At 43.9% G+C, this 26,467-nt stretch overlaps 1 protein-coding gene across 1 annotated transcript; it reads left to right on the forward strand.

Annotated features, from left to right (window-relative positions):
- Positions 1 to 13,624: 13,624 nt before the first annotated feature.
- Positions 13,625 to 25,260, forward strand: ANGPTL4 (angiopoietin like 4). Its single transcript, XM_027844181.1, has 7 exons — positions 13,625 to 14,324; positions 14,733 to 14,843; positions 15,038 to 15,155; positions 17,951 to 18,064; positions 21,666 to 21,761; positions 22,072 to 22,347; positions 24,396 to 25,260. Exons 1-7 carry the CDS (start codon positions 13,821 to 13,823, stop codon positions 24,572 to 24,574), a joined length of 1,398 nt encoding a protein of 465 aa, XP_027699982.1. The 5' UTR covers positions 13,625 to 13,820; the 3' UTR covers positions 24,575 to 25,260.
- The last annotated feature ends 1,207 nt before the right edge of the window (positions 25,261 to 26,467 follow it).

The raw sequence follows: 26,467 nt of genomic DNA on the forward strand, positions 1-26,467 counted from the left end.
GCTTCTATCTACAGCTTTGGAATATTGCCCTGGGATTGGAGGGGACTGGGTGACATGGCAAAGAGATGAAAAATGTCAAGGGGGTAGGCCTGAGGCTGAGGTGGTACCAAAAAATCATAGAACCATATGGACCCCAGAGATCCTCTAACCAGGGGTAGGGAACCTGCGGCCTTGAGGCCACATGTGGCCCTCTATGTCTCCAAGTGCAGCCCTTTGACTGAATCCAAACTTCAAAAAAACCCCTTAATAAAGGATTTGTTCCATAAAACTTGGACTCATTCAAAAGGCCATACCTGAGGACCTAGAAGGCTACATGTGGCCTTGAGGCCGCAGGTTCCCTACCCCTCTAATCCAACATCCTTGCTCAGGGAGAGGAAGGGATTTGAGCAAGATTATAGAGAGAATCAGTGGCAGAACCAGGAATAAAACCTAGGTTCTTGACCAAATTCCAGGGCTCTTTCCACATACTACACCATGTAAGTCAGTCAGTCAACAAACACTTATTAAGCACTTACTATATGCCAGGCACTGTACTAAGTGCAGGGAATACAAATCAGAAAAAGAAAGACAAGCCATGTTCTCAAAGGGCTTGAAATCTGATAGAATAAAGCTAAAGGGGGTGGGGCGGGGTGTAGAGAAGATACTTGCGTGGGGCTATAATGAAGTCCAAAGGAATAGAGTCGGATGGGAAATGAAGAGACATGACTGGCCTGAGTACCCCCCTCAAGTGAAGGGTTAGGGAGGAGCTCTCTACTACACCTTTCACTGAGAAGGGTACCCTTTATTGCAGGGTGATGAGGTTCCTGAGGGCATGATGGAAAAGTCCAAAGGAGTACAGCCAAGTGTACTTACTTGTACAAGTACAAAGAGATAATCCCCCTGCAGGGTAGAGAGAGGGGAACATGTTAGAGTTGTGGCTTAGTCTAAAGCCTCAGAGGAGGTGGGAACACCAGGCACAGCAAGATCTTACCAGTGAGCAAAATATCTGTGTTCACAGTCTCATGCAAAATCCTAGGATCTCAGAGCTGGGCACCTAGTTCAAGCTTTCTCCCAGGGACAAAATCCCCTTTAAAGCCTCGATGACAGAGGACCACCCAATCTCTACTTGAATGCCTCCAGTGGAAGGGGGCTCACTATTTAACAAAGTAATCCATTCCTTTTATGGCTGGTTTTGGACTCCTCCTCTGCCCAGGCCTGCTTACTGAGGTCCATGCAGGGAGTGGAGAGGGGAAAAAGGCCAGAAGTAGATTTGTATGAACCCTTGAGGGTCTTACCCACAGGATTATAGATTTAAAGTTAGAAGGGACCTCAGAGACATAATCAGGAGGTAGCCTGGTGACATGGAAAGAGCAAAGTATTTGGAGTTGGGAGACTTAGGAGTGAATCCTCCCTTTGCTGCTTTACCACTAGAATAACTTTGGACAAATTGCTTCATTTCTCTGAGCCTTACTTTCCCCATTTGTAAAATGCAGGGGTTGGACCAGATGATCTTCAAGGTCCTTTTTTTTTTTTTTTTTTTTTGGTGAGGCAATAGGGGTTAAGTGACTTGCCCAAGGTCACACAGCTAGTGCGTGTCAACTGTTTGGTCTGAGGCCGAATTTGAACTCAGATACTCCTGACTTCAGGGCTGGTGCTCTGTCTACTGCACCACCTAGCTGCCCCTTCAAGGTCCTTTTCAGCTCTAAAAACAGTAATCCTAAGGACAGGTTGCAGGAGGCCTGAGGAAGCTCATTCTTGGGGCACAAATAAGTGACCCAAATAGTGAAAAGTCTGGGAATGGCAAAGTAGAAACTCCTTCCTGGACTGTGGCATTAGGGGACCTGGCCCATTTTCTAGATCTGGGAGGCCTGGCTTTGCTCCCAATCACCCTTATCTCAAAAAAAAAGGCTCCTTATGTCCATAGAAGAGCAAGGTCCTTTCCTTCACCCAATTTTACCTCCTCACTTTCAAATTGGAATTGTTCTCCTCAAAGGCAGCAGAATCCTTCCCCTGCCTATAGAAACCCCTTAGGGTTGAGCCCCCAGTTTCCATTAGCATATCCTGGGTTGGCTCTCTTCATCTGTTTCCTAAACCACCTTTCTAAACCCAGACTTTCTCTGAAAGTTCAGTTTCTTCAGAATAAATTAATATGTGGCCTGGGGCATGGCACTGATCTCCAACTTTCCTCAGGCCCTCTCTCCTTCTCTTAGGATAAGCCTGGCATGCACACACCTAACCTGGACCCATTCTGTCAGGTTGAATGGTGTCCCCAAAATGGGTGGCTTAGCAACTACTACTCAAACTCAGTCCTAGAGGCTACCTTGGGGAGCGGGGTGAAATACACTATGATTACTGTAGAATCTAATCCCTGACAGGTGTGCTTCCGATTTACATAATCAGTCACAATGATACTATTAACTCTGAAATATAAAATATTTATTTAAAGATAATGCAAGAATAACCATAATATTTACTCAACAGAAAGCAAAGGCCAAAATAGTCATAACATTTATTCAGTAAAAGACCAGAACAGGAATAATCAAAATATAACAGTCTACTCATAAACCTAGGTCCCACCATTGTACACAATATCTGTGGGGAAGAGTGGGTACACACTTACAGAACCCTAGCAGGGAGGTACAAGAATAAAGAAGCTCATGAGTCATGGACAATTCACAAGTATGGACCAAAGACTTTCTTGTCTGTGCCACGTATTACTTACTGGGAAAAGCCACTTCTCTGTTATCTGCTCCCTTTCTGGTTCTCACAGTACTACTGCTAAGCAAAGCCAAATCTTTGCTACTTCCTAGGATACTGACAATGACAAACTCTTTTAGTACACAGCCACCTTTGGCAAGGTACTAAGAAAGTGTTATACTCTTTGAGTCAATCAGAGAATTTTCAAGCTCCTAAGATCTGCTCTGGAGCTTTGAGGAATTTTTTCTCTCATGCTATAGCTAGCAATAGGGCTATGTATCCTTTCCCTAGTCAGCTCTTCAAATAGTAAAGGATTCTTTTCTCCAATCATCTCTCAGCAAAGCCACTCCTCTCGGCAAAACAGATCCAAAACCTGTCTCCCTGTGTTTCTCACTCTCAAGCCAGAAAGGGCAATAAAGTGTAACACAGGGAAACTCGTGAAAGGATCTCCTCTCTTATGCTGTAGATGAAACTAGAGAGCAAGTCTTCCTTTCACCACCCAATCTGCTTTCAGCAAAGCAGAGCCTCTTCCAATCAGCATGGCTCTCAGCAAAATACTTTCAGGTCCTGCTTGTCAGCTTTTGATCAGCTCCTGTTCAGTTACTGCAGTCGGTCTTCTCTAACCAACTTCTCTCATTATTTCCTGTGTCTGTGTCCCCAGTCATTCCCACTCAACATCTCCTGCCTTTATCTCCACCTGCTCATTTACTACCTCTTCCATGTTCCAGATTCTAATGCCTGAAACACGTATCTCCTCATAAGCAGTGACCTGTCTCTAACTTATGATTTGAAACTCAAAAGTTCCATATTTCTGTCAAGTATGACTCCAACAATCCTTATATAATTTCCCCACAGCCCCCAGTTATTTGATTTATAATTTATCAACTACATCCTTTAAAATACTGAAAACAATCACATGCAAAGGAACTGATGGACCATAACACCCTGCAGTCATCTTTAAGTTAGCACTCTGCCTTCAAACAGGTCTCATTTTAGAAAGTGAGGGGAAATTTTCCCTCTGGTTTTCAGAACAGTTTGTATCTCTCCTTAACATTTTATCTAGGGCTGTCTCTTCTCAAGATGATTTATCAGTATTGTTTTCATAAATGTTCTTTTTTCTTCCCCTTTCAACAACCAAAATACTAAAGGGGAAGCACATTACAAATAAAAAAGCATTTATTAAGAGCTAAGCAAAGCACTGTGGTAAATGCTGAGGACAGAAATAGGGATTAAAAAGAGTCTTTGCTCCCATCAAATTCATATTCTAATGGAGGAGACAACATATAGAGGAAGACTTAGCTTCACAGAAAGGTTTGGTGTTCCTTTGTGACTCAGTGGCAGGACAGATGGCAAAGTATAACGATCCAGCCTCAAATAATTTAGTTTGCCTATCTCATAGATAAGATTTGAACAAGCAAATCTTGTTTAGCATCATTTTGATTGATAAAATTATACTAGTTTATGGCATTGAGACTTTTGAAAGTGCCAAGGACTTTGATGTTGAGAATTTTCTTTTCTGGAACTTCAGTGCTCACAGAGGCAGTTAGTGGGTTGTGTCTCTATTAGATTTGCTCCCCTGGATGGCCTGGAGATGCTGCTACTCACTGGGTGATTGAGCAAGGGGTCAAGGTTCCCTTTCATTGCTTTGAGGCCCTGCACCTGACTCTAGATTCTGCAGTAGTCTTCTGGCAATGGAAATTGCCTTCACTGCCAGCCTTCAGCAGCCTTCTCAGTCTGGAATACACCTCTGTCCCTCCAGTACTTTCCCCTCATTGGTCATTGTTGTTGTTGTTGTTTGTCCTTAGTTCTAGAAGAAGATTATGACATCAGGAAGGTGATGCCATGACTTGCAAGTGAATTGGATTTATATAAGTGAGGGAGGGCTGTGCAAGGTCGCCAGCCTCACTTTCTCCTCTGGAGCCATCTGGGTCCAGTGGCAAGATATAGATCAGGACGACTGGAGATGGCCCCTCTCTCATGGTAGCTTCCATTTTAAGGAAGAGCACCCAGGCTGGCCATGTTCACTCCTTTAATCTTCCCTAGGCTTTGACTCTGAAGCAGATTTCTCTCTCTACCATGCCCCTGCTGGGCTACCTCCCCTTCTTTAATTTTCTTTTCTTACGTGTTGTCTTTCGCCATGTGAGTTCTTCAAGGACAGGTACTGTCTTTCATTTTTCTTCTATTTCTGTTCCTACAAAGTAGCACAGTGCTTGGCACATAGCAAATGCTTGATAAATGCTTGTTGACTTGTTGATTTGATTTGGCTCTGAAGGAAATTGCTGGTCATTCTGCCTACCTTGTTTGTTTCACCTCCTTTCTTTCTCAGTATTTCAATGCATAGGCTCCGTTAAGAGTAGTCAGCCTGAGGGGGTAGCTAGGTGGCACAGTGGATAGAGCACCAGCCCTGGAGTCAGGAGGACCTGAGTTCAAATCCACCCTCAGACACATAACACTCACTAGCTGTGTGACCCTGGGCAAGTCACTTAACCTCATTGCCTAGACCACAAAAAAAAAAAAAAAAGGATTAGTCAGCCTGGGGTGGTTTGTTTTGGCTGTGGCAGTTATGGCAGGGCTATATTCCACTGAGGTTGTTTCCCAGACCAACTTTCACAACTTTAGGTCCCAACCTTTTCACACTCCTGATATCTCCCAGTCCCAATGATTTGCCCTGTCCCTCACTTTGCCTGGCCTTGGAAATGTCCCAGTTCCCAGTGCTTAGCAGTATTAAATGCAGAGAACTCAAATAGGACATGGAAAGACAAGATAAAGAAATAATATGGAGAAAAGCAAACAGACACAAGCTGAGACGGGAAAGGAGAGTTGAGCATATGTGTATGCACTCATAAGAAATAAAGTGTTAGAAGTGGAATTAAATGATGTTTAAAATGTAAAGGTGAAGGGAGAGCCTAGAGGCCTGTGTACAAAATCCCCAAGTGGAAAGGAAAGGTGGTAGAAGAGATGTTGGACTATAAATTTCCAAAGCTGGCCACCAGGTGTTGCCATTGGCCCAGGACAGCCTAGTTGTTTTTGGAAGTTGCTGGAAGAGTTGGGAGAGAGGGAAGAGTAACTGATTGTATTTTCTAAAGCAGGTTTTTGTAAATTGGGCATTTTTTGCATAGAAAGTAACTATACCTACCCAGTATATATCTTCCAGGAGCATACATGCTCCTTGGAGAGGACAAAATTCAATTATGAAACACAAGAAGTTTCAACCATAATTCAGTGCAATAGGTTTATCCCCCACCCACTGCAGCCCCCTCAACCCTCAAATATGTATTCAAGATACCAGAAGACCACGAAAGAAGGAGAAAAAGGGCTGGACTGCCCACATAGGCATATGGGATTGGGTCCTAGAATCCTACACCTTGGCTCTTCTATGGACTTTTAGTCTGAAAGATGGGTGTCTCAACTCCATTTGGGGTTTTCTTTCAGATCAGATGAAATAGGGCAGGATGCCTCCATGCTGCTGCAGGATAAGATGCAGGTTGGCAAGAACTGAGATCTTGCTCCTAGAGAACATGGAGCTGCAAAGAGACCTGGGAATCTATCTAGAGGTGGAGCTGGATTCAAGTCTGACCAGGGTGAAAAGAGACAGAACCCTGCCATGAAATAGTCATGGTGAGATTAAAGAGACCTTCCTCTTCCCCTGTTCCCTCAGAAAATTTGCTGAGGAAATCTCCAAGAATTACAAACACTTGCCACATCCTTTTGTTTTCATCCCTCTCCACCCCAGCCTTTTGCCAGCTATAAGAAGGGGTGAGGGAAAGGGGAGGTGACATATTTTCCTTTTACATCATCTACATTTTCCAATGTGTCTCTCCCCCACCTCCTCCCACAGTCTTTTATAATGCTAAATTTTTTTAAAAAGGAAGACAGAAAGTTTTGAAAAGAGGAAGACAAAAAGTTCTGGAAAACTAACCAATATATCAAAAAAGTCTGATGCTATGTGCAGTATTCCCTGCCCATGACCCTTTACTTCTATGGTTTCTTCTTTTTTTATTTTGGGGTCAAACTGGGTCAATATAATTTCACAACACTCAGTTGTCATTATTTTGTTGTTATTCTTTCCATTTACATTGTTGTAATCATTATGTATAGTTTTTTATTCTGCTTACTTCGCTTTGCAGCCATTCACATGTCTTTCCATCCTTCTTTGTATTCATTATGTTCATTATTTCTTACAGAATAGTAATATTCTATTACATTTATGTGCATAATTTATTTATCCACTCCCCAATTGATGATCATCTATTTTGTTTTCAACTCTTTGGAACCACAAAAAACCATCATAAATATTTTGGTACATATGGGACCTTTCTTTTTGTCGTTGGCTTCCTTGAATTTATACTTAGGTATATTTTAATCACTTTCTTTGCATAATTCCAAATTGCTTTCTAGAATGGTTGGACCACTTCACAGCTCCATCAATAATGTATTAGGGTACCTATCTTTCCAACATTAATATTCTCTTTTTTTCATATTTTTCAATTTACTAGATGTGAAGTGAAACCTCAGGATTGTTTTATTCATGTTTCTCTGATTATTAATTTAGAACATTCTTTAAATTATTATTAATAGTCTGCAATTCTTATTTTGAGAACTATTTGTTCATATCCTTTGATATGAACAAATTTTTCTCTTAGAGAATGAATTTTTATATTATATGTTTGTTTTATATATAGTATGATTATAAATGTATATATTGCATATCAGACCCCTATATTATAAATATTATATTAATACCTTAGTATAGTATAAATAATACATTATAAATATTAAATGCCAAGATTTTTTCCCAGCCAACAACACCCTTTCTTATCCTAGTTGCATCAATTTTCTTCATGCAAAAGCTTTTCAATTCCATGCAAGCAAATTTATCTATTTTACCTTTTGTGATTGACTCTATCTTTTGTTTGTTATAAAGAATTCACCTCCTACCTCTACCTGTGAGAGGTATACGATCTGTTTTTCTTTTAATTTTTTATGGTATGATCTTTGATATTCAAATCACATAGCCATTTTGAATTTATTATAAAATGTGGTGTAAGATCTTAGTTTAAACCTGATTCATGCCAAATTGTTTTCTAGTTTTCCCAGCAATCCCTCCAAGGAATGTTTTCCTAAATAAATTATATGTGGAGGTTTATTTAATACTCACTTATTGAATTCAATTATTACTGATTCTTCCTTGTTTAGCCTACTCCATTGATGTACTTTTCTATTTTTTTAAACAGTACCAAATAGTTTTGATGATTGAAGTTTGCTACTTCAAAGCCTTTTATAATTTATTTGCATATATATGCTACCTGATTATTTCAACAAATCACATAGTTATTAAAATAGAATTGTTGACCTCCCCCTGCTACTTTGCAGAGGATGGGAGTCAATAGGTGTGGCATATTATATATAATGTCCTATTTTTTTTCAATGTGTTGATAGATTTTGCTGTATTTTTTCACTCTTAATTTTTTTTAAGTGGGGAGGAAGAGGATACCTTCCTGGAAGGAGGAAAAGGCTGACATGTGAGGGAAAATATAGAGAGTATAAAATAAAAAGATATTGATATAAATGTATGTTTTTAAAGTGTGAATTGTTGAATCCTATGAATAGGGGAGCTATAACTAAGGAGAGGGTAGGGCAACCTCACGAAGAGGGCTCAAGAGAAGAAATAGAATTAGGGTTACAGAGACTTTGTATTTTTGGTAATTTGAGGAAGCATGCTTGAGTTTTGAGGCTAATTAGAGGGGCAAGAAGGGCAAGAGGGGCAAGAGGAGCAGCTAGTTGGCACAGTGAATAGAGTGCTTGCCTTGGAGTCAGGAGGACTGGAGTTCAAATCCAGCCTTCATTTAACCCTGAGTGCCTCACCAAAAAGCAAAAAAAAAAAAAAATTATAGGGGCAAGGAATAAAATACCCTTTACCACCATGAATGGGGTAAAATTCATGATCAAAGAAGATGATGATAAAGATGATGATGATGATAGCTAGCATTTACATTGAACTTTAAGGTTTGCAATGTGCTTTACCAATATTAACTTATTCTATCCTCACAACAACCCTAGGAGATAGGTACATCACCACCTTACAGAGGAGGAAACTGAAATAGAGAGAGGTTAAGTGAATTAGTCAGAGTTACACAGCTAGTAAATGTCACAGCTAGGTCAGATTTGAATTCCTATCTTCCTGACTCCAGGTCCAACTCTATCCACTGCACTATCTTGCTGCCTAAATTAAGTGAATAATTTTGACTATATACAATTGAAATGTCTTTGTGCAAACAAAATCAATGTAGTTAAAACCAGAAGGGAAACAGTTGACTGGGGGGGAAAATCTTTGTAGTTTCTCTGATAAAGGTTTAATATCCAAGATATATAAGGAGCTGATTCAAATATTTAAGAATTACAACCATTTTCCAAATAGATATGAACAGGTAGTTATCAAATAAAGAAATCTAATCTGGATTGATTGGAATATGTCGTATGAAAAAAAAAGGTTCCAAATCACTGCTAATTAGAGAAATGCAGGTTAAAACTACTCTGAAGTTCTACCTTATACCTACCAGATTAGCAAAGAGAAATTTAGTGTTGGAGCAGCTCGGTCCAGAGGACAGTTTCACCATTTCATCATTCAGTTGAATGGTGAGGATAGAAGTCAGATTACAGAGAATTAAAAGAATGGGGAAAGAAAGTGGAGGCAACTAGTGTAGATGGTTTTCTCTAAGACTTTAACCTTAGCCATGAAAGGGAGGAGAAGTATAGAATGGTAGTTAGAAAGGATGGTTGGTTCAAGCATGAGATTATTTAAGACGAGGGAGACATGAGAATGTTTGTAGGCAGCAGGGAAGGAGCCAATAAGTAGAAAGAGATTGAAGTTTAGAGAGAGAGCAGGGATGATAGTGCTGGAGAAGACAAGAGGGCACATGATCAAGGATGCATGGGCCTTGGTAAAAAGAAGGACTAGCTCTTCATCAGAGATGGAGATGAATAAGGAATTCATGGAGCTGAGGTAGATGAGAGTAAAGAAGCGGCACTTGAGGATGAGGACAGGGGTTTGTCCATTGGTAGCTGGGGGTTCAGAATCCCTGGAATGGGGAAAGTATAAGGATTCAGGAGTATGCTAATTATTGAGGAATCAGTCCAGGCAGAGTATCAGTGGTTGGACAAAGGTCCCTTAAAGGGAAGCAGGTTAATAGGTTGTTCAAGGTCCTCCTCAAAATCCAAAATAGAGGCTATTTGTTGTAAGGTCTCCTCCCTAATTTTAAATCTTATAACCCTTAGAAATCATCCTTCATTTTCTCCTCCTTCACTTCTATCTTAAAATGAAGAGGTATCCCTTCTTCTTGCCACGGCTGACCACTCTTCTTGTATCCTTGATCCTATCCTTTTCCATCTCTTTCCTGATTCTACCTCCCCCCTCAAATTACCTTGTATTTTTTAAATTTAGACCTGTGATTTAATGGTGTAGGAAGCTTCTGTACAGCAATTTCTTCTTCCAATGCAAATTTACAAATATCCTGTAACTTACAATCATAGAGAGAAGAAACTGAAAGAAAGAGGGGAGGTGGACAGATCTTACACAGACTTGCCTGGGCTAGCTCTGCTTTCAAAATGAAGGGAATAGGGCCAGTGCCACGAATTTAAATACAAAATATGGCTTGGGTCACACCAATATGGCATATGCCACTGAAATTTAACCTAGTGTCCAGGGTCACATCTAAAGAAACTTCTCAAAACTATGTAAATGGGAAAAATTAGTCATATAGTAACAGTACTACAATAGTATTGTAGAATATACTGCAATATACCATAGAATACAACAGTATTCGTAGAATTATAGTGTTGGCATTGGAACGGACCTTGGGAATTTTCACATTTTATAGTGCCAGTTAGGAAACTGAAGTCCAGAAGGGGAGTGACTTATATAAGGTGACATCATCATGACCTTGAATCAGTTATATGAGAGGAATTTTTATTAAAGTGCTCCTGGGAGTTTATTGATTGTTTTGTTAGAGATTTTTTCAAGTGCATTGTCATCGTACGACATTTATATAACACATTAAAAATGTTACCATACCAAAAATTAACTTAAAAAAAAAAAGATGAGTATAACCCAAATGTTCCATTGAGAGGGAGTGGGAGAGAATTCTGTATGGCCTAGGACCAAGGTGGGAGGGGGCCAAACAGCCCCTTGAAGAGGCAGGAAAAAAAGGATTTATGGACTGTTCTTTTTCAAACTAGGGGAATGTATTGAGGAAGCAGCAGGGGGCTAGCCAGAGGAAACCATACAGGAGACCATGGAGAGCCAGGACCTGGAGTGGAAGAAAAGGATGGAGAGGGATAAAGACTGAAGGATTCCTGAGTTGAACCCCACCAGATTCTGTCTGTCTCCCTGCAGAAAGACTTCCTGCCCTTAGACCCTGGGGAGAGAATGGGTTGTTACCACACCGGCATCTTTCCAAGGAAAAGAGGTAAGAGAGGAAGGTGCCCCCAAGGCCTCTTAGCAACAGAGAAGGCTGAAGAAGAAAGCGTTCTGTACTTGTTCTCCATTTTTCAGCATGTGGGAACCCACAACCCTGGCACAGAATTTCTCCTCCCTCTGAATTATCAGCTTCCTCCGGGCTGGTGCTAGCCGCGTCCTCAATCAGATTTCTCACCTGTAAAGTGAGGAGGTTGGAGTAGACGCCCTCTGAGGTTCATTTTAGCCCTGGATCGACGGTCCTCCAATCCACTCCCCATCTTCTCTTTCTCCCCTCCGTGCATGACCTCTTCATTCCCTCCACCCTCTCCCTTCCCCAACATCTTCCTCATAGTTGTTCAATTGCTGTGAAATTGAACTCTCACCCATTGCTGGGAAGATGTGGATGAGGAAGAAGGCGAGGCCAGAAGCTGTGGCTGCTGGCACCCCGCCTTCTCCTCTGGCCCCAGTGCCAGGCCAGGCCAGGCCTCCACCTTGGCCCAGACTTGGGACTGGGAGGACAACAGAATGTCATTGGGAAAACATGTAGGAGGGAATCCAATGTCCCCTCTCATCCCCAAAACAAACGAGGTCATTGTGCCACCGAGCTCAGGAACAGAGAGCTGGGCAAAGCCCCGGAACCTCCAAAGGCCAAGGCATGAAGTTGAGGAGGGGGCAGAATGCTGGAAGGGCACAACCCTGGAGCTTCTTAAGACTGGGAGCACAAAGCTGAAAGGGGGGCAATCAAGGCAGGGAAAGACGTACAGACACAGCAGATACAATCCTGGACACTGTGGTGGAACTTAGCACAAAACCAGGGGACAAAGCAACATGAAAAAGGTGAGGTGAGAGCCTAGTGTAGGTCTATGGATAAAAGAATTTGATGAGGCTGTCCCAGGAGATGGGGGCTGGCAGAGAAGAGAAAGCCACAGAACTTCTCTCCACCTCCCTACTCTCTTATGAAACTTGGACATTTTCTGAGACTTTCTCAGAAATTCCTGAGCATGACTTCAGGGTATTCTGGATATGCTTTATGATTGGTCTCTGTACCCATTTCCCAGATACTTCTAATACAAAGAAAATTTGGATTAGATGTGCCAATACTGTGACCAGCTTCTGGCTTACCATGGTCCACTCAGGTCAAGGCATTTACTTACCCTCAATAAAGTCATTGTATAACCAGCTCTTTTCAGTCATTCTGCCTTTTCAGATCTTTTCTGAACTTACTGCTTTTCCCTTATGGTCTTTTCCAAGAGATTCATATTTCACTCTTTTCATTTGTGTCCTATGGAAGAATAGTCTTGGGTTTAGAGACCTGCCATCTAATCCAATTTCTGCCACTAACTCACTGTCATCAAAGACAAAACACATGCCTTTCTCTGGACTTTAGTTTCACTATCTGCAAAGGTAAGAGAGTCTCAGCCTGGTACCTATGGCTAGGTTGATTGATTGTCAGAAGAGTCCAGGAGGCCCTAGCTTTGGCTCTGGCTACAGATTTGCCATTGATGCCGTGAGACAAATCGCTTCCCTTCTCTGGCACTTGATCTCCTCATCTGTAAAATGAAGCTTCGTAATAATTCCCTCAAAGAATGATTGTGTTTTATAAACCATAAAGCACCATATACATGTGAGCAATTACTGTTCTTTTCTTTAGTGGACTTGGTGTCAGAATATCGAGGTACTGGCCCTGCCATTTACTAGTTGTGTGATCCTGAGTAAGTTATCTCATCTTCCCTGCCCCCAACCTTGATTTCTTCAGCTGTAAAATGGGATCAATAATATTAGTACTACAACCCTTCAGGCCTGTTAAGAAAGCGATTTGAAAATTCTACAGAAATGTGAAGTATGTTATTAGAAGTGGTAACATGTGATGCTCTTTACATGTTCTGCACACAGTAAGCCTCTTTGAATTAAATCAAGGCCCAGTTGCTGCCTTGGGCTTTGGTTCTGGTAAAGGGTCTGGGGCACGTAGGCTGGGGCTGAGTCAGCCCCAGCTCCAGCCCCTTTGGTCCTTCCCTCAAACTTCCGGAGTCAGCTGCTTCCAAGTGAAGGCTTTGGGGATGGGGGTAGGCCCTCCCAGTGGCTGACGTGTGGCTCAGACAGCAGTGACCTTTCCCCTACTAAGCTGGGCTGCCAGGACTGCACATCTGCCTCTCAAGCTAAGAGGAAGGAGCCAGCCCAGGTGGGGGGTGGGGGGTGGAGGGGAGGGAAAAGAGCTCTGGTATTTGAGTCCCTGGGCCTGGAGGAGGAGGGCAATGCCAAGCATCTCCACCCTGGGGGGAGGCACTTTTCCGAGGAGGGGAAGAACATTAGCTCCCTGGCTCCCCTGGCCTTCTTAGGAGGTCTGGGGGATAGCCAGGAGTCCCCACATCTCAACTAGAGGGAGGAGCTGCGAATCCCTTTCAATCTCCAAGAAAAGGGAGGGTATTGGGGGAGGGAGGGGACACTTCTGCCCCTTCTCTTTGAAGCTGGAAACCTGAGCCCCGCCCCGCTTTAGGACACACCCACCCGTCCCCCAGGGCCTGGCTACAGCTCATAAAATGGGGCTCCTTCACTGAGTGGACAGCTGCAGTACAGGACGGGCCCTGGGCGCACCTGAGAGCAAAGGAGAGTGGGATCCCTAGCGAGCCTCCATCCCAGCTACAGCGCCCAGGCCACTCTCTTGGAGCCCAGTACCTCAGTTAATAGAAAGATGCGCTGTGCCCCAAGTACAGGAGCTGCGCTGGTGCTATGTGCCGCCACTGCGGGGCTACTGGGCGCAGCCGCTGCCAGCCGCAGCGAGGTCCGTCCGGGGGCCCCAGAGCTCCGAGTGCCCCGCGCCGGGCCGGAGGCCAAGTATGCCTCGTGGGAAGAGGTGAACGTGATCGCTCACGGGCTCCTGCAGCTCGGACACGGGCTTCGGGAGCACGTGGAGCGGACGCAGGGCCAGGTAAACGACATCTACCGTCGTCTCCAAGCCCGTGACCCTGCTTGCGAAGACCCTCTGCGCCGTGCCCGTCACAGCCCTGAGGGCACCCAACTGCAAAGCCCCGAGGAGAGCCCCGTGGACTTGGCCGTCCAAGGCACTGACAGCCACTTGGAGCCGAAAGATATGGCCCAACGGAAGACCGAGCTCCAGCACCTGGAAGGGAATGATGGCCAGGGGGTAGAGACCAGCACTGGGGGCGCCACCTGGAGAGCTGTGCACAGCTTGCAGGTAAGGGACGCTCCCTCTGAACTCTCTTCCCACGTCTTTCCTTCCGACGCTGGCTGATCTTCCTTTAGACATCCTCCCAAGGTCCTTTTGGCACTTTATTTTAGCCTGCTTGTGTTCTTTCTACTAGACTCTTTTCCAGTTCTAAATCTCTGATGCTACAAATCCTCAGATTCCCCTCTTTCACTCCTTCAGTACCTTCTCCATCTGCTCCGATCTGCTCTCCCTGGGTCCTATGCTCCCCAACCCCTCGAAATCAGATTGCTCCCCCAGGGTTCTTTTGGCTTTGCCCCTTCAATCCACCCCTGGCCTGGATTTACCCTCAGGTCACAAGAGAGATTTCCCTATCCATGACACCAGCTCCCTCCAACTGACCCCATGAGCCCATTTCCCTTTCCTTCATGTCCCCAGACCCAGCTTCGAGCTCAGAACAGCAGAATTGAGGAATTGTTTCAGAAAGTGGCCCAGCAACAACAGCACTTGGAAAAGCAGAACTTGAAGATTCAAACATTGCAGAGTAAGGTGAGCTCCTGATCCGACTGGAACCTAGGTAGGGATGGGGTAGGGGTGGAGGCAGCTCTCAGAGGCCTTTCAGCTTCTGCTGCTCAGAACTGAGAACTGCAGTTTCCCAAACAGGCTCTGAGCCCACCTTCCCTCTTTGCTTGATCCATTTCTCCTCATCCTGGACCTACCTGTTATTTCTCTTCTGTCTGCAGCTCCAGGGCCTGGCTCCTTTACAGTTGGGGCAGATACCACTAAGGCCTGTGGGAAAGAAGAATGCCCTGAAGATGGCTCGACACATTCACCCAGTCCCCAACAGCAGTGACAAGCCTAGTAAGTGCTGGGTCTCATCTGACTCCCAGCTCCTACACCTCCTCTGCCCCAGCCTCAGTTTCTCCTCTTCACACATACATATGCCTCTCTTTCCTGCCAGTGACTTTTCCCTTTGCACTGGTTAGGAAGGAATGTCAGAAATTGGGTGACAGCCAGCAGGCAGCAAGGTGATTGTCTCAGTCAGTAAGTGTGATGCAGCCAGGACTCTGAAGTGGCTTAGGCAAAGCCTGGCCACCCCACCAAAGATGAAAGCAGAGAAGATGGAGAGGTCTCCCCACCCCCAAGAACATGATGAGTGTCTGGACTTACCTTCAGCCAGTCCTGGGGAAGCCTTGCTAGTCTAGAGTTGGGAAGAAGTCTTATAAAACACCCACCTCCCTTGCTGCCTAGCATCTGCAGGATGTCCTGCTCCCACTCCTGGATACTTCTCTTGGCCAGTCCTACCCTACCTAAACATCTGTTCCAGCCCTTCCCTCTAATCAGGGAGAAGAGAAACAAAGGCAGCTTCTACTCTGCCTTTCCTCTAATAAAGTATACTTAGTCCCAGTAGGAACTCCACATCTCTTGTTTCCACTCACCTAGTTTTTACTGAGAACCCATTGTGTGTCCAGGGTCATGCCTTGAGAGAAATAAGGCCTGTTTTTCTGCCCTCGGTGTCTTATAGAGCAGAGATGCGTATAGAACAGCCAGGAAACAAGAGGGAGGATAAATGTGATTCCAACCACATAGACTTTTGTTGAATACAAGTTGAGAAGTGATCAGTAAGCTGATCAGGGAGGTCTTTTTAGATGAGGTCTTAAAGGAAGTGATACACATGGATAGATAGGGAGAAGTCAATAGGGTGTTTCAGAAAACCAAAATGGAACAAGTGAAATGCTATAGATATTCACTTGAGGTTGAGTGAATTTCAAGGAGAAATTAACACCCTGCCTAGAGTATAACGGCCTAGCTGAAGTATAAACCTGTTGTAGAGGGGAATAATGAGGGGAAGGTTGGGGGAGACCTGTTGAAGGCTACACTAAGTTCAGGTTTTATCCAAAAGACAATGGGGAACCGCTGTAAGTTTTGAGTGACATGATCATATCCTAGGAAGACTCATCTAGCATGAGTTCCTGAGTGGACAGGAAGGAGAGGAAATGAGAGGCATAAGGGAAGAAACACCACTTCAACTGTAGAAGATGATGGAAACCTCCTCAGGATTCTCAGCACAGTCTCACAGATACACACACACACACACACACACACACACACACAAAATCTTAGAGCATCTGTCACAAATGCCATCTTCCTTCTCTCCCATGTATTGTCCTTCACTGATATATTTACTTTGTATCTCTCCCATACATAATATGCCTATGTCTCAAGGCTGAGACAGGGATCCATTTGGGAGAAAGTTGCCTTTCTCCTTTCACTTAGCCTGGAGCAATTCTTGGTGACTTCCTGATGGCCTCGTTGTCCTCTGTTGGTTTCCCCATCCCTATCCTGGCCTACTGGGGCCAAGGTTGATGGCAGCTGAGGAGGCAGATCTAAACTACTCTTTCTCAGGGTCTCAGGCTTCTCCTGACCCAGGATTTTCCTTGACTGGGACCCACTCTGTAGAGGGTTCCTGGGAAGAATCTATTAGTCAAAGCTGGGGCTGGAGGAGGGGGTAGCTCTCTCAAGAAGAATCGAGTGGCCTAGGCTACTTAGTCTACTTAGGGGAACAGGAGAAGGAGGAATGAGGGTGGGGGGGGCAAGGAGAGCCTGGGGAGACAGGGTCCTGTTTCTCCTAGAGTGGTAGCCAAGTAGGGGAAAGTTCAGAGCTTGTGGAGACAAACATTCTGGTTGTAATCAAGGCCAGATTGGGAATTTGGCTGTGAGCCACTGGGATTGGAAGAGAGGAAAGTAGGGGAAAGGGGAACCGCCAGGAAATGTCCTCCTATCACTCTTTCCTAAACACTCTTCCTCCCCCTGTAGACACTGTCCTTCAATAGCTTCAGCCCTTCCAATCCCATCCCCCTCCTGACCTTTCCCCTACTCCCAGGGCCTGCCTGATTCTGTCTTCCCAGGGTTTTTCCTTCTAACATCCCCTCAATGCCTAACTACCTTCGCCATATTGGAGCTCTAATGAGGGATATGGGAGAAAAAATAAGCCCCAACCCCAGAAGGGGGGTAGGGAGGGCTTCAATAGGGTCACCTATATCCTTAGGGAGTTAAGGGCATTGATGGGGTCTGGGTCTGGGACAATCCAGGAAAAATCATAAAGTTGGGCAAGTTTGTCTTTACACCCACCTGCATGTACACACACACACACATCACACACTTCCGGCCCTGGGGCCCTCATATTCTCTCTCCCACGTTAAACCTTCCTGTCCAGAAAAGCTCTGATATGAATCACTCCTAAATTAGGTAAATGGGCCCTAGGAAAAAATTGAAAAATCTCTGACCTTGCCTTTCTGCACACATCTCCAGACAAAGAATATGTGTGTATTTGGTTGGAGGGGAGGAGGAGGGGGAGGGAAGGCAGAGATCCATGGCTTCTTGCCCTCAGCTTAGTCAAGAGTGGGAAGATCTAATTATGACCCAGGCAAGAAGCCATCCTTCAGAGTTTTGGAGTTAACCCCCAACCTATCTCCTCTTGGGAAAGATACATAACTATATATAAAACTATATGTCTATATCTATATCTATATACATATACATATAACTTTATATAAAACTCTCTCTCTCGTTCCTCTGTACACACACAGGGAGTAGATTGAGGATCAAATGTAGCTCTCTTCTCTAACCTCCGTGTCCATCTCTCTATTTTACAGAGTTGCCTCAGGACTGCCATCAACTCTTTCTGGGTGGAGAACGCCAGAGTGGACTCTTCCAAATTCAACCCCAAGGTTCTTCACCTTTCCTGGTGAATTGCAAAATGACCCCAGGTATGAAGGGTCTATTGGGGAGGAGAGGTCTATAGTAAGGCCTAGACCATCACTCCACAAGCATTTGAAGTGTTTACTATGTGTGAGGCAGCTCACTAAGAGTTAATACCTAGATAGGGATGTGGTTCTTGCTCTCAAGGAGGTCACATTCTAATGGCCCTTAGCAGAAAAAGTCTAACTTGCACTTAGCCTGGTCCCCTTAGCTGTGGTCCCCTTAGCAAGGTGAATTCTTTTGTCCCAATGATTTAATTTTTAAGCTCAGAGAAATGTTACCATGGAGGGGAGAAAAAGAGTAACATCCCTGTAGCCTGCTTTGAAAGTAGGGATGGAGGATTTAAGATGGCCATCAGCAAGCTTGAGGGATTTCAGAAACTGACTCCTTTCCCATTGTTTAACTCTCTAGGGCATGTCTAGAGTGCCCTAGTCTCCATCTGTTAAACTTCTGTTTCTTCTACCTATATTATCTAATAGAGCTGGAAAGTCTCAGCTTCTAGAATAAATATACTTTCGAGGAGGTGACAGGTCTTTGAAGCTGTACATTCTTTGAATCCATTCTGCTATATGCCCTCTTGATCAACCAGTAATCACTTATTAAGCACCTACCATGTGCACTATCCCTGTGCTACATGCTAGGGATACAGAGCCTAAAAATGAAAGCCCAGGCCCTCAAGGAGTTTAGATTTTAATGGGGAAGACAACATGTATTTATATAGGCATGAGATACAAATATGTGATACATAAGAAATAGACATAAGGTAACTTGGGGGGAAAGCATTAGCTGTTAAAGGGAATCAGGAAAAGCCTTCAGAAGACAAGGATTTAAAAAAAATTTTTTCATTCAGAACTTCAACGCAAAATAAGCATTTCCATATCAAGGTGTTATATATAGGAGGATGGAAAAACAGGATTGCACATGATACGCAAATTTCCATTTTATAGTTTGCTTTTACTTTTAAGTATATACTAAATTTAATGTGTAACTTTCAAAGTTTCCTTCTGGCTTTTTTTTTCTATTCTTTTCTTTTTTTCTTTGAGGCAATCACAGTTAAGTGACAGGGTTAAGGGTCACACAGCTAGTATGTGTCTAAGGCCAGATTTAAACTCGGGCCCTCCTGACTCCAGGGCCAGTGATCTATCTACTGCACCACCTAGCTGTCCCTGTTCATCTTTTTAAACATGATTCAATGACCTTTTTCTTTCATTTTTGGAGAGGCAGCCCTAACTCACTCCCTTTCTCCCTCCCCCTCTCATTCCCAAATTTGGGGGAGACAAACTCCTCCCCTTGTTTCATTCCTGCTAGCTATCATCCTCTATTTCTCCTTCCTTTTGTGCTAGACTCCTTAAGAAGGCCATCTACAACAGGTACCTCACTTCCTTTCCTCTCCTTGATTCTTTGCAGTCTGCCTTCTGACCTCATCATTCAACTGAAACTATTCTTTCCAAAGTTACTAGTGTTAGTTACTAATGACTTATCTCTTAATTGCCAAACCTAATAGCCTTTTCTCAGTCCTCATTCTTCTTGACCTCTCTCCAGCTTCAACATTGTCCATCAGCCTCTTCTCTTTGATGCCCCTATCTCTCCAAGTTTTCATGACATGTCTCTCTTCTGGTTCTCATCCTACTATCTGACCACTCCTATTTTTTCTCCTTCTTCATCTAGACTACTCCCATTAACTGTAGGGGGTCTCCAAAGGCTGTATCCTGGGCCCCTTTCTCTTCTCCCTCTGTATTATTTCATTTGATTTGCTTAATCAGCTCCTGTGGTTTTAATTATTATTTCTTTGCAGATGATTTTATATGCTTGTTCTATCCTAAACTCTATTAGATATCTTGAGCTGTATACCCTACAGACTTCTTAAACTCATCATGTCCAAAGTTAAACTTTTCTCCCAAACCCTCCCATCTTCCAAACTTCCCTATAATTATAGAGAATACCACCACCCTCCCAGTCACTCGGGTTCACGACCTAGGTGTAATCCTTGACTCCTCACTCTCCCCCCCATACCTAATATGTCATCAAGTTCTTTTGTTTTGACTTTTGCCACAATCTCTCAAATATGCCTCCTTCTCTCCTCTCATACTGCCACCACCCTGGTGCAGTCTCTCATTGCCTCACACCTAGTCTACAGCCTTCTACTTGGTCTCCCTCCCTCAAATCTCTCTCCATTCCAATCCATCCTCCATTAAGCTGTCAAATTGATCTTCCTAAAATACAGATCTGACCATATCACCACCTCTCCCATTCAATAAATTCCAATGGCTCCTTATCACTAGGATCAAATATAAAATTCTCTGTTGAGCTTTTATAGTGCTATATATAACCTGACCCTTTCCAGACTTCTTATACCTTAGTCCTTTCTACTTACTCTGCAATCCAGTGACAATGGCCTCTTTGCTGTTCTTCCCACATGCTACTCTATTGTCTGATTCCACATGTTTTCACTGGCTGTCCTCCATGCCTGAAACGTTTCACTTCTCTCTACCTCTTTGCTTCCCTGGCTTCCTTTGAGGCTCAGCTAAAATCCTGTTCATGCAAGAAGCCTTTCCCAGTCCTCTTTAATCTTAGGGTCTTCCCTGTAAGACTACCCCCAATTTGTCCAATATATATCATTTGTACATAGTTATCTGCATGTTATCTCCCTCATTAGACTGTGAGGTCCATGAGAGAAGAGACTGCTTTTTACACTTTGCAATGTGTCTGACACATAGTAAACAGTTAATAAATGGAAGTTGACCATCTGATTGTAACAAATATGCATAGTTCATCAAAATAAATTTCCATATTGGCTACATCCAATTCTGCACCTTGTCAGGAAATGGGTAGCCTAGGAAGCCAGGGATTCTAAGAGTCAGAGGTGGGGAGGGAGAGTGTTTCAGGCATAGGGTATAGCCAGTGCAAAGGCACTAAGAAAGGAGATGGAGTGCCACATGTAACGTACAGCAAACAGGCCAGTATGCCTATCCAGGAGTGGGGAACCTGCAGCCTCGAGGCCACACACGGCCCTGTAGGTCCTCAAGTGTGGCCTTTGACTAAATCCAAACTTCACACCCCTGGAGACCATAGAGTGTGTGACAAAGAGTTATCTCTAAGAAGACTGGAAAGATAGGAAGAGGACAGGTTGTGATGAGCTCTCAGTGCCAGATAGAGGAGCTTTTATTTTATCTGAGAGGTAACAGGGAATCCCTGGAGCTTAGTGAGTATAGGAGGAATGATATAGTGAGACCTATGCTTTAGGAAAATCACCTTGACAGTGAAGTGTAATATGCCTTGAAAACTATAAACTATAAACTGTGACTTCATGGTATAGTAGGAAAGGCCCCAAATTTGGAGTTGGGAGACAGAGGGTTGACTCTGGTGCTTTCATTTGGTCTCTATTTGGCCTTGGCCAATCACTAACTATGCCTTGGCCTCATTTTTCCTCATCTGTAAAATGAAGAAGTGAAGCTTGTTCTCTAAGGTCATCCTTTCCAGCACCCACATACTATGATCTTATAACTCCTGGTAGAACCTTTGGGAAATGTTGGGTTTCCTAGGCTAGCTGTGGTGTTTCTGTTCTTTGTTAGATAGATAAATCCTAGTAACCAGGCTTTCTTTTGGCAGAGGGTGGCTGGACAGTGATCCAGAGACGCTTAAATGGCTCAGTGGACTTTCACCAGCCCTGGGAGGCCTACAAATCAGGCTTCGGAGACCCTAATGGTAGGCATTTCCAGGGTACAAATCAAGACCCAAGGGAATAATCACCAAATTGGGAGGAGGGGTGGAGATGGAGGGGGAGGGGACATGGAGGTCTATAAGACCAAGCAAACACTCAATTGCTAGGCTAGGCCTTGTCTGATGGGGGTCCAAGAATCCTCTTGGTGTTTTTCTCCTTTTCCTATACATTTCTCCACACTCTCTGCATACATTCTGGGCCTAATAATGCTGCAGAGCCAAGGAGCTAGCTATACTTGCCTGTGTGCATTCTCTGGTATTTGTTCCCATGCTGAGTGGTTGTTTCTGAATTCAGGAGAATTTTGGCTGGGTTTGGAGAAGGTACATCATATCATTGGAGATCGAGGAAGTCGTCTTGCTGTACAACTATTAGATTGGGAAGGCAATGCCCAGTCTGTCCAGATCCCCTTCCACTTGGGAGGAGAGGACACCGCATATAGCCTGAAGCTCACAGGACCAGTTGCTGGAGAGCTGGGTCCAGCCACAGAGGATGGACTATCTTTACCCTTCTCCACTTGGGACCGCGATCATGACCTCAGGACAGACCTGAACTGTGCCAAGAACCTCTCTGGTAAGTGTGAAGTCTCCAAACTATCCCAATTTCAATCTCAATTCTCTCCCTTACTCCAACTCTATTTTCCAAACCCAGCCTCAAATAACTTTTATAATAATGCATTCCTGGCTCTCAATTGCAGTGCCTAATGCAGAATTTTATACATAGTAGGCACTCAATCATTATCTGAATTAATGGCCCCATTTGTTGCCCCATCCACAAATCCCCAATTCTTATCCATGCCCAAAATATGGCCCATATCTGAGCTTCAAACCTTATCCTGAATTACAATCTCAATTCTAATAGCAACTTCTCAGTCAAAAACCTGTATTTAGGGTTCACTCTAATCTTAAATAAAATCCCACATTCAGCTGTTTGACCTTTTCTCCCTCCTTGAAAGCCATGAAACCATACTCAGTCTCCAACTATAAACAAACCCCCAACCCTATATAGCTTTAAACCCATCCCTAATCTTCCATCTGTAATCAAATTCTAGTTTCAACCTCAAACTCCACCCCCAGATGTGTTTGTATGTATGTATAAGAATGTTGTTTAGTCGTTACAGTCATGTCTGACTCTTCATGACCCTATTTAAGGTTTTTCTGGCAGAGGTACTGAGTGGTTTGCCATTTCCTTCTCCACCTCATTTTACAGATAAGGAAACTGGGGCAAACAGGGTTAAGTGACTTGCTTAGGGTCACACAGCTAGGAAGTGTCTGAGGCCAGATTTGATCTTAGGAAGAGGAGTCTTCCTGACCACAGGCCTAGCACTTTATCCACTTACGCGATTACTTTGTGGGCTACATCAACTGATTTGGTGGGCAAGGGAGATGCAGAAACAGAATCCCCCCCACCCTGTTCATACATACAATAATTACATAATAATAATAATGATAGCTAGCAGTTATATAGCACTTTGAAGTTTGTAAAGCACTTTATAAATAGCATCCCATTTCATTCGCACACAGCCCTGGTAGGTAGGTGCTATTTTTACTCCCATTTTATAAATGAGGAAACTGAGGCAAACAGAGTTTGTGACTTGCCCTAAATCACACAGCTAGAAAGTGACTGAGGCCAGATTTGAATGCAGGTCTTCCCAACTCCAAGTTCTGCATTCTATACACTGCAATAATTTCATCAACAATGAAATCAATTCAACTTACATTTATAACTAAAAAGATGATCATCAACATATAGATAGGAAACTCTACATCATGGATAGGATCATGGATTTAGAATTTCTAATTTGAAGGGACTTTGAAGATCTAGTCCAACCCCTCATTTTGCAGATGGGGAAACTAGGGCCAAGAGAAGTGATGTGACTTGCCCAAGATTGAACAGCTAATAAGTAGCAGAGATAGGGTTTGAGCCTCAGCCCTCAGACTGCAGATCCAGGGCCATTTCCACTGTGCCACAAAGCTTGACCATTGATCATTACAGCTGGAAAAGAGTTTGATGGTCACCATGGTATGACAATGGAAAGAGCACGGGATTTGAAGTCAGAGGACTCGAGTTCAAATCTTGGCTCAGCCTCTTACTTCCTGTACAACTTTGGGAGAACCACATAACCTCTCTGGGCCCCCATTTCCTCATCTGTAAAATGAGGGGGTTAAACTAGATGACCTCTACCTTTCTAGCTCTAAACCTGTCATCTGCTTCAATCCCTACCATTCTACAGATGAGGAAACAGGCTTAGAGAAGTTAAGGGACTTTCCCAAGGTCATACAGGTAACAAGGAGCAGAACCTGGATTTGAATGTAACTCTAAATCTGGAGTTCTTTTTACTATTCCACACTGCTCATTTTCAGATGATGAAATTGAAGACCAGAGAGAGAGGCCCAAGGTCACACAGAGAACAGGGAATAGAACCCAAGGCTCCTGACTTCCAGTCTAGGACTTTTTGAGTCAGTATTTTTTTCTCATTCTACCATGATGCCTACCTCCTTGAGTTCTCACTCTACTCCCACAGCCCTTTACCTAGAACTCTACAGCAGACCTGGTACCTTGTATCTCTACCTTCCCCACACAATTCCTGACCCCGCTTTCTGGTTTTCATTTTTTTTCAGGGGGCTGGTGGTTCAGTACTTGTGGCCATTCCAACCTCAATGGAAAGTATTTTCACTCCCTTCCCCGGCAGCGGCACCAGAGGAAGCAGGGCATCTTTTGGAAGACTTGGCGGGGACGCTACTACCCTCTCCAGGCCACCACTATGCTAATCCAGCCCACAGAGAGTACCACCTCCTAGCCTCATTATGAGAGCTTTGCAGGGCTAACAAAAGAGCCAGAGCTCAGTGGGTCAAAGACTCAACATAAATGCAAAAACGCTCCCCTTTCCCAACACCCATGGTGACAACAGTCTCCTTGGACATACGCCTGGGCCAGGGTCAGGACTGAAAAAGGTACTTCACTGAGAAAGGAATAAGAGAGGATCCAGGCCCAGCCTTGAAATCTAGCCCTTCCCTCTTGAAGAGACACTGTTTACTCCTTTCTTCCCCTTCTTTAATCTATTGCCCTCTTAAGGGTAAACCTATGGTACCAACAGTGCTAATGGGCAAGGGCTTTCCCTCTCCCCACCCACCCTGTTACACAGAGGAGTTTTATGCACAAGTGAATGGAAGGGGCTGGATTGCCTAACCCTGGGGATTAGTGGGGAAGAAGCCCAAATTCTGGGCTTATGACTGACTAGGAGTCTTGCCTAGCTGTCTTCAGTCATATTGACTGGACTAGGATAATGGGACCAAGAACTGGGGGATCTAGAATGGTGACCTCAGAGCGTCTCTATTTCAAAGCCCAGCCCTGGGGCCTAGTGAGGAATCAGGGTAATTTGTAAATAACTGCCTTGTAAAAAGATTTACTATCTGTTGGGTTGTAGGGTCTGGCTGGGATTACCAGGCCTCCTCAGATTTGTTTGTAATAAAAGGAATGAAAGAATCTCAAGATTGGAAGGGTCATCAATTCATCCAGCCCAAACAGGAATCACTAATGTAATCTCCAGAAGTATTCACCTAGTTCCTCCTTGGAGATGTTCAGGGATGGATAATTCACCACTTCATCCCAAAGAGACCTCTTTTCACACAGCTCTGCTAGTGAGGAGGTTCTTTATATCAAGCTGAAATTTGCCTGCTATAGAAGACCATGCAGAACGCTCTGTTTTCCACATCACAGCCCTTCTCAAGTAATGTCTTTCCTTTTCACAAACCCCCACCCACCCAAATCTCCAGTCAAAATATCCCCAGGTCCTTCAACCAGTCCTCATATAGCTTGACATGGAGTCCATGTGTCTCACTGAATTCCTTGGATGCATTTCAGCTTTTGAGAAATCAATCAACCAGCCTTGATTAATATGTGTCAGGGACTGTGCTTCATATGTGGGTACTCACGACATTATGCAGGTCAACAACTGAAAGAGAAGCAGGGCAGGAAAAAATAACCCATGTTAACCAGGGTGAAGTTAGCTAGAGTCCCCTCAGTCTACAGAAAACACCATAAGGCAAGGTTGGCCTGCTCTCCCTGCACCCACCCCTCCTTACTACCATCTTTCATATTTGCCTGGTGACTCTGCTGCTCACCACTTCAGACTCAATGATCTGAGGAAGGAAAAAAGGTCCTGCTTCCTTTTTAACCTCCTTCATGGTGTACTAATCTATATAAACACTTAGGATCTAGAGTCTCAAACAAACAGGTGGTATAGGCAACTAAACAGGTGGCATAGGCAGTGACTAGATCTTAGGTTAGATAGACTTACCTGGGAGGGCACTGCTTATCTGATTCCTCTTTCTGTAGTTCCCTAGAGGTAGGAGACTTAATAAAATTTTAGGCAAGCAATAATAACAAACACATATAGAGCTTTAAGGTTTGAAAGGTGCTTTACAAATGTCTCATTTTGTCCTCATGACAACCCTGGGAGGTAGGTGATATTATTATCTCCCATTTATAAGTGAGGAAACTGAGGCAGTCTGGTTAATTGACTTGCCCCAGGTCACACAATTCAGTGTCAGGCTAGATTTGAATTTAGGGTTCTCTATCCACTGAACCACCTATCTGCCCATGCCAAGCTTAAGAGTGGAGCCCATGTTAATGGTAAATGGTGACCAGGCAGGTCTCAGCAGTAGCAATGTGATTGTTTAGGTTTCATTTT

Source organism: Vombatus ursinus, unplaced genomic scaffold (genome assembly GCF_900497805.2).
Source record: "Vombatus ursinus unplaced genomic scaffold, bare-nosed wombat genome assembly UNPS02014935.1, whole genome shotgun sequence".
In the NCBI taxonomy this organism is placed as follows: domain Eukaryota; kingdom Metazoa; phylum Chordata; class Mammalia; order Diprotodontia; family Vombatidae; genus Vombatus; species Vombatus ursinus.

What these genes read in the sequence shown, in the direction of transcription:
- ANGPTL4 (XM_027844181.1), top strand. Translation starts at nt 13,821, where the DNA reads ATGCGCTGTGCCCCAAGTACAGGAGCTGCGCTGGTGCTATGTGCCGCC. An exon ending in GAGCTGTGCACAGCTTGCAG is followed by an intron (nt 14,325 to 14,732) that starts GTAAGGGACGCT and finishes TCATGTCCCCAG; the next exon opens with ACCCAGCTTCGAGCTCAGAA. An exon ending in CAACAGCAGTGACAAGCCTA is followed by an intron (nt 15,156 to 17,950) that starts GTAAGTGCTGGG and finishes TCTATTTTACAG; the next exon opens with AGTTGCCTCAGGACTGCCAT.